Source organism: Nuphar pumila, chromosome 4, assembly GCF_984573655.1.
Source record: "Nuphar pumila chromosome 4, dmNupPumi1.hap1.1, whole genome shotgun sequence".
Classification (NCBI taxonomy): Eukaryota; Viridiplantae; Streptophyta; class Magnoliopsida; order Nymphaeales; family Nymphaeaceae; genus Nuphar; species Nuphar pumila.
In genome coordinates, this window is record NC_143252.1 from 13,184,837 (window position 1) to 13,193,265 (window position 8,429).

Sequence of the window (8,429 nt, forward strand, 5' to 3'; positions counted from 1 at the left end):
CGCTCGCTAATCTGTCGCAAGGGGGCAACGAAAAAAATATGTCGCTAATTAGAGTTTTTCTTGTAGTGGACCATCAACGGCGGGGTTCTTTATTGTTAAAAAAGAACCACACACCATATGACCGACGGCCTTCCTGCATACCACCAGTAGTCCGGCGTCCTTCCTGGACAACTGCCATCCACCGGACAACAGACCACTCTCCCATCCGGCTCCCTTCCGTTGTCTGCAATCTTCATATCACTTCAAATTAGAGCACTATTATTGCATGATAAAGAAGAATTAAGCTTGAAGTTTTTTAACAAGCTCTGGATGTTGCCAATAGTAGATTTGTGGATGTTTGCCCCTCAAAGTTGTTTGCAATGCCCTTTTTTTTCTTAGATCCTGGCAATGACTTTTACTTTCTCAACATTAGTGAAACATGAAAAAGTACAAGTTGCGATTGTTTTTGCCTTGAAAGTTGGTCAACCTCACTGCTTTCTCAGCATCACTTTCTCACCTGTGACCAAAACAAACCTTAAGTCATTTCTTCTTGTCTTCGTGATACTTCAAATTTGTGTCAGTTGTCCTCCCGTCCCTTGAGGCATGTAAGTGATATTTACATAAATTTTAGAAGCCTCGTAAATGAATATTGAATTTTAACTTAAATTTGAATTAATGGATTGAATTTAATCTAATGGTACACCTGATGTCAAACATGCGCTACACATTGGTGGCATATTGAACACCCTCCCCCCTCTCTCTCTTGCTAGCATGTCATAATCTTGACTAAGGTACGATGACACCCAAAACCCACTTCAAAACAGGGTTTTGGGTGTAAACCCAGTTTTGTATCAAAAACCAAATTTTGGTGCCGTTTGGGTGATGCCAAAAAACTTGGTTTCATAACTAGGGTTAGTAAAAACCTGGCTATGTGAAAAAAGCTCTCAACCCTTTGGTTGAAAACCCAGTTTATCGGGGGGAGGGGTTTTCCCAACCTCCAACAGCCCCTCATAGTGTTGTCACCTTGGCAGCTCACTCCCAATCGAATTCAGACCAGGTATTTTCAGCCGGGCACCGGCTGGAAATGGCTGAAATGGTAAAACCCGATAGACACAGTACTGGTCCAGCCAATTTTCAGTTAGTGCCCGACGAGAAATGACAAAAAACATGTATCTTCTTTGTTAAAAGTGAAGCTAGTGTGCCTCAGCCAAAACTCTCTATTCGGTCCTAGCCGAAAACAACGTTAGACTTTTATGTGTTAAGCTTTTAGCTAGCGTTCATTCTAAGTCAAGATGAACAAAGATTTTATTTTGTTTGGTTTTTTCCAATTTTTAGCTCTGGCGGCATTTTTTCGACCACCCACAGGCCGGGAAATATGGGCGACACCATCCCCACCATTTTTAGGCTGGTGGGTGGTCAGAAAATGACCAGATTTCAATTTTTCCTTTTTTATTTTTAAAATTTTTTATATTCTGGCTATTTTTCAGCCACCCATTGACCAGAAAATGGTTGGGACGTTGTCGCTCGGGAAGGCCGGTACCATCCCGGCCATTTCATGGCTGGTGACTGGCTGAAAAATAGTTGGTGTTATTTTTTTAGTTTTTAATGACCAAAAGCCTATTTAAAAAGGTTTTTGGTCATCTAAACAAGTTAAAAACTTAGTTTTTGGCAAACCGGGTTTTGAAACAAAACCGGTTTTTTCAAAACAAGGATTTCCCCTTATACAAATGACTCCTAAGTCGTTTGCACGTACAAACGATTGTACCAAGCTCTAACTTTTTTTTTTTTATACTTACATGGAGAAACCGCTTTGCCTGCCGTTACAGTCGTCCTGGCAGCGTAAAACTCCATGCTTACCCCTTGCCCTCACGAAGTTGCCACGCTTAGGCTTGCACAAAGAGTGATGTCCATGAAATTTGAACCTAGACCACCTGCCTAGGTCCCATCCTACTATCCCAAACCCCTTTAGGGCCACCAAGCTTTAGCCTATTACAAAAAGCCGGTGGTTTTAATAATCCCTCCCTAAGCATTTATACACCGGGCTTATCATATCTCCTATTTACTCCAATCAAGAGCCGACTTCTCTGATATTGATCTTACAGTGTCAATGTCTAGATCTAATATATATTAGTTTCAATTAGTTAATGAGGTTGATCTATAAGATCTGAGCATTATATGAAGCCAGGTTTGTTTTGAGACTTTACAAAACAGACCCAAGTCCAACTCAGGATCAGATTTGGATTTTTACAACTATAATATTTTTAAAAATTAGGGCCGGGACTCTTACCAGCTCTAGTTCTTGCCATTTGGACCTGAATCATAGTCTGGTTCTGCATAGACCAGGTCCAATTGGACCTTCACCTGGATCCGTTGGATCATTTGGACAAGCCTGTACATTTAACGGATCATCTATATGACCTTATTCAGGGATAAGAGAGGGTTTTGAGGTTGGACTTGGATCATCCTTGCCAAATTTTGTCACACAAACAATGTATATCAAAAACCAAGTTTCACAATATCAACATAAATTAGGAAGAAAATAAACAGTACATAATAATACATCATAAAGATTACTCAAGAGGACCCAAAATCCAAAGTAAACAAAGTTTCCCATTATATATATGCACTAATCTCTAACGCTGCATATGGAGGTGTGGATCCAGTCCACCCTACCAGGACTTACCACTGCACGTCATGGCCAATTATGGCTTGATCCTAAACCCAAGGGGTTTGGCGTAATGGGATGGGGGCCTAGACCATTTGACACAGTCTAGGTTCAAATCCCTTGGGCATCACACCCTGCGTAAGCTGAACCTTGGCGACTCCCTGAGGTCGAGGGGTAAGCCCTTGAAGTTTTATGCTGACATGAACAGAGACAGTAAGTACGGCAGACTGAGCCAGTGTGGCTAGGCCTGCACCTAAAGTGGTTTCTCCGAGTAAAAAAAAAAAATTACTGCTTGATCCTCATGGGTTTCTGCTCATAAAAAAAAATGCTACACGTTTGGCAAGAGCAGTTAGTTCAGGTTACCTTGTGTTGCGAGGTTACAAGTTAGAATCCGAATGGTACGAATGTATAACTGGCAGGGGTCTGTCTAACCGAGTTTTTCTGTCGAAAAAAATGATGAATGAAAACACACACAATAAAAAAAGTACGAAAACATAAACAAAAGTAAAAACGGTCAAGTTTATGTTAAAATCGTTTTTGAAAATAATGAAAGGCCTATTTTCTTCAAAAAAAATAGTTAAGATTTTATCAAAATCCTGATTTTTTTTGTTTTAGCTTCTATCACGATAAATTCATGGGAGAGAGATGCATAATGATACATTCAACAATGATCATCATCATTCCACAATCAACCCGGTTCCCACTCAACTGGGGCTCCCGCATTCTGTCTGCCGACCACTCACCAACAGCACCAGCGTACGTGATCTCAGCGGTCGGCCAAGATGCACGGTGGGCGGCCTCCCCTCACTGATCCCATCCCTACGGTGGGGACGCCGTCACACGGCCGCCCGACCCTCTTAATCCCCCTCCGACAACAGTCCTCCCCTTCCCTCCTCCCTCCGGCCGACCCCCACCACCGATGACCGCCTCCCCTCCTCCTCCCCGGCCCGCCCGCGACGATTGCTGGAGCGAGGGCGCGACTCTCGCGCTAATCGACGCGTGGGGCGACCGCTACCTCGAGCTCAGCCGCGGCAGCCTCAAGCAGAAGCATTGGTCAGAGGTCGCCCACCGCGTCAACGCCCGCTCCGGCGGCCTCCGCCCCCGCAAAACCGACTCCCAGTGCAAGAACCGCGTTGACACCCTCAAGAAGAAGTACAAGCTCGAGAGGTCCAAGATCGACGCCTCCGCCGGCGGCTTCGTCTCCCGGTGGCCCTTCTTCACCCAGCTCGACGTCCTCGTCGGCCCCGTAAAGAAACCCTCTCCGGCTGGAGCTCCCCAAAACTCTGGCTTCCGATCGCCGCTCTCCGTCGCTTTCCCGGCAGCGGCGAAGGGGAAAAGCAGGGTCCTTGTCCGCAACCAGCTCGTCGGTTATCCGGCGGATTCGGGAGCGTCTTTGAGGTCGAGGGATTCGACGGAGAGTTCCCCTATTGTTGGTGGTGGGGGTGGTGGTGGTGGGGATGATGGGTCGGGTGGTGGGCTTAAGAAGGGGGAGGTGGGTTCGGGGTTTAGGAATTTGGCTAGGGCGATTCTGAGGTTGGTCGAGGTATACGAGAAGACCGAGAGCTCCAAGCAGAAGCAGATGGTGGAATTGGAGAAGCAGAGGATGGAGTTCGCCAAGGAGTTGGAGTTCCAGAGGATGCAGATGTTCATGGATCTTCAGATTGAGCTTGAGCGGATTAAGCGGTCTTAGCGCCGAGGAATTGGTGAGGTTCTCTCCTTTCCTTCTTCCTGAAATCTTTCAATTTGTGGATGGTTCAGTTGGTTCTATGAAAAATGGAGATTGCCCACAATCTTGTTCGCTTTATAATGTAAGCTTTTGTGAACTTTTAGTAATTAATCTCACCAACTCAAACTTCATTCTGGAAAATGTGAGGGAATTTACTTTCAGATATCTAAAGATGTATGCCACTCTTTTACTGAGTACCCACTTGCCATTGTATCTTGCTTTCAAGGCTTTTTCTTTTTTGTTTCAACCTTCTATTTTATTATTCCTATTGCTACCTATTGACATTGTACAATTGCAATGAATCTTTGGGGAATATTAGCTCTTTGATATTCCTCAACAATACGAATGCATCAGGATGGCTTTAGTTGGAAGTGAAAAAAATGCAGTGAGTATTGGTTTCGACGTGTGTGAATGTAATGATTAATCATACAAGGATTTGATGCAGATCTGAACATGCCATAGTCTAGTTTGGTGATCTTGGATAAAAGCATTATGCTGGATCAGCAACTATGTATTATATGTTTGCAATCTAAATGGATTTTTGCTCCAGCAACAAAATTTTCTTAGTTTTATAGAAATTGACTGTTGAATTTGTAAAAAGCGCCTACTGAGAAAGATTACTCGCTGTGGATGTTTTCCCACGAATCTGTCATTGACTAGTGCTTTGGAAGTAAAAAAAAGGACGATGGGAATGGCTTTCAATGCTGTAGTGCAATTTCCACGCCTTAAGTGTTGTTTTTGTTTCAAGTATGCCGTGTTGGCGGTGTGACCTCACCTGAGACATCAGCAAATGCACCTCCTGCATCCCTTCCATGTGTGCCTGATGCCTTGATAATACCAGACTGTACAAACCCATTTCTGCAATGTAGTGCTAGCCAACGAGTTGGGCAGGATCAGAATTGTCTAGCATGAGGTCCATGTGGAGGAAGCTATAATGTATGCATAGCATCATTGGACTGATCTCTATAGTCTAAATTTGTTTGTCCTGTTAATTAAGACTTCACTTGAGCTTCAGTGCTAGTGAGCTGTCATATAAGCCTTGATGGCAAGGAACTTACCTTGAGTTATTTTTTTGTGAAAATTTGAGGTAAGTCTTCTTAACCAGCTTAAGTGGACATGGACCCTATGTATGCATTAATGAGCTCATGTAGCCAAGTTAACTTTCCTCTCATCCAAGTTTTCCGAGTTTGTCTCATTCTTTTTATTGTGTCAAATATGTTGTTGTAGGTAGAATTATGAAATTGTAAAAGAAAGTGGCTGTGAAATTTTTCCACCTCTGCAAAATGTTTTTTAAGCTCTTTAGTGAGGAAGCTGGAAATTGATTACAAAGTGGCTTGCTTCCTATGATGCTATTGAAGCTAGCAGAATAATTTGGTAGCATTGTCAGCTGAGTCATAGGCTGGGCATTGTGGTCTGTGAAGTGCCAAACCCCAGTACACTAGGAGAGGATTATTTATCCAAAAGGACATTGATACACTGGGAGCGTAGGGTCGTGGGTCATGAGTTATAAACAGCTGCTAAAGTAGGGAAACCAGTAATTGGAGCCTGGCAATGATAATGTGGCATCAGATGTCTTCTTCCATAAGTTATGTCCAGTTTTCTCTTATTTGTTGATCTGCAGATATTTTTTAGCATTCAGTGTAGGTCTTTGTTTGACAAATGCAAATGATGTTATTGTCATTTAATTGATATCATATTATTTTGCAGAGAACCATCTACAGAAGGCATGTGCAATGTTTACTGTGAATGGTAGAGGGAGCTAGCTTGCATGTTGAGCAAGGCATTCTTTCCTTAATGTTTCGACTTTGATAGAAAAAGTGTAAGAACATTCAAGGTGAGTTTTAGGGTTTGCCAACTTATTTTCTCCAATGCTTGCAGATGTGGTTTGATCACTCAACCATTCCATTTCTTTTCTGGGAAGTACCCATTGTATCTTCCAATTTCTGTTATGCCAAGACAGAAAATGTCTGCCATGTATGACTATGCATTTTTATATGATGAAGACAAGGATCTAGATTTAGATGATGCATGCTTTGTGTGTGCTTGTCCTGGAAGATTTTTTTTTATTTATAACCCAAAGAAACTGCACCCCTCACGAAGACCTGGTTGCGCTGGCTCAGCTTGCCACCTACGGTCATCGTTCCCGCAGCGTAAAACTCTAAGGCTAGGACCCATGTACATTGGCTTGCTCAGAGGGGTGCCCATGGGAATCGAACCTTGACTTCCCGTCTAGCAGCCAAGGACCTCCTTTGGGGTGCTTGTCCTGGAAGATGCTATAATTTTTCAGACGTGGGAAACATTGGTCTAGAAAGTTTCAGAAAAGCCTGGTTTGAGGTTCTTTGAAACTGTAAATTGTTTCTGCAAGAATTTTAAATTTCCATTGATCTAGCATTTCTGTTACCTTCTATCTTTTGTCTTTAAAATTTCATCCAAAAATAGTGTTTTCTTTACCACTAGTTGATGACAATGACGAGCTAGCAATATCAAGATGCTTCTCTCGAAATTTTGTTAGGCTCCCTAGTTTATTGCCCAATTATGCTTTCTACGGTTTGAATTTACTCAGGGGCCTCTATGTTCAGGCGATTATTTTTCTGAGAAGGTAGTTGTAGCAAGTTCCCAAGTTAAAGTTGCAAGGCTTGTGAATTGTGTGGATGTTGATTTAATATGTTCCTCCAATTTTTTTTTTATTGTTTACAAGTTATTTTTAAAATGTATTGATACTTTGGTCATCATCATCCCCGTGAATTGTGTGAATATATATTGTTGTTGTTGTTGTTGTTTGTTGTTTGTCTGAAAATTTAGATGCAATTTGTTAATTACCCTTTCTGAAACCTAGGTAACTGAAGCCATAATGATCATCTGCCTCTTGGTAAACAGTACTTGGAAAGTTGTGTTATGTGAACCAAATCTGGTCCGTTCACATTCCTATTCCTAGTGTCTTTTTTTTTAATCAGAATAAAATTCATTAATCAGCAGAATAAACAGTATATGGAGAGATGACAAGGAGTCATCTTCCCATAGATTACAAAGAATGATAAAAAAATTTGGAAGTAGGGCGACAAAATGAGCTAATCCTATAGCAGCCCATCCATGATCCAAGCTAGATCTGTTTTAGGCCAGGCCAAAATAGCAGCATGGAACACGTCTCTGTGGATGAGAGGATCGATTCCAATGATGAAGGCGTATCCCTAAAGATTCTTTTTTTCTTTTTTGTTTAAGTCTAGCTGGGGTTAGTCAGAACCCTACCAGTTATACAACGATACCATTTGGATTTGAACTTACAACGTCCCAATACAAGGTAACGTGCACTAGCTACTCCTACCAGACAAGTAGAGCCCCCGTTGGTGTATCCCTAACGATTGTGCTGTTACGCTCTTCCCAAACTCGCCATCAGGCAGAAAAAATCCACCAACGCCAAACTTTCTTACATTTCGGGGAATAACCATAGCTGACGGGCCAACAATAAGCTGCCTAAAATAAGATTGTGACTGGATCTGCATGTTGAGATCAGGCCAAGAATTCTTCAAAATGGTTTGGAAAATAGGGCACGACAAAGAAGTTGAGGAGCCGATTCTTCATCCCTGTGACGCATTACACACCAGTTTGCCATTTGAATTCCAATCTTCTGCACTCTGTCCATAGTGTTATTAATATTGCCTACCAGCAGTAGTCATGCAAAGCTTGCTCTGGGTGAAGATCCCTGAACCCAAAGGGTGTCCTTCGTGAACAAACCCACCCCAGGTTCAGTCAGATCCGTATAACATGATGAGGTGGTGAAATGACCATCCATTTGACCTTGAGCTGGGTCAGCTGATTCGATGAATTGCAAAAAGTGATCAAAAGCTGTAGGACACGTTTGGAAGAGAGAAAAACTCTCATAGGAAAAAAAAAGTTTTGCCTATGAGAGTTTTTTATATGAGTTCTCCAAAAGTTTTTTTCTTGTTTGTATAGCATGATGAAAACAGAGTGGGAAAATGTGAAAAATGAAAGAGAGGAGGGTGGTGGTGGTGGTGGTGAGATGGATGGTAGTGGTGAGATGGGTGGTGGAGAGTGTAAAAA

At 42.4% G+C, this 8,429-nt stretch overlaps 1 protein-coding gene across 2 annotated transcripts; it reads left to right on the plus strand.

Moving 5' to 3' along the window:
- Positions 1–3,323: 3,323 nt before the first annotated feature.
- On the plus strand, positions 3,324–6,239 carry LOC149839419 (trihelix transcription factor ENAP2-like). Of its 2 annotated transcripts, none has more exons than XM_090004119.1 (2): positions 3,324–4,352; positions 6,078–6,239. In XM_090004119.1, exon 1 carries the CDS (start codon positions 3,564–3,566, stop codon positions 4,332–4,334), a length of 771 nt encoding a protein of 256 aa, XP_089860245.1. In that variant the 5' UTR covers positions 3,324–3,563; the 3' UTR covers positions 4,335–4,352; positions 6,078–6,239. The 2 variants fall into 2 exon arrangements, with proteins under 2 accessions (XP_089860245.1, XP_089860246.1); XM_090004120.1 differs by having other exon boundaries at positions 3,324–4,347.
- The last annotated feature ends 2,190 nt before the right edge of the window (positions 6,240–8,429 follow it).

Bases quoted from the DNA above. Each gene is read 5' to 3' on its own strand.
- LOC149839419 (XM_090004119.1), top strand. From the start codon at position 3,564: ATGACCGCCTCCCCTCCTCCTCCCCGGCCCGCCCGCGACGATTGCTGG.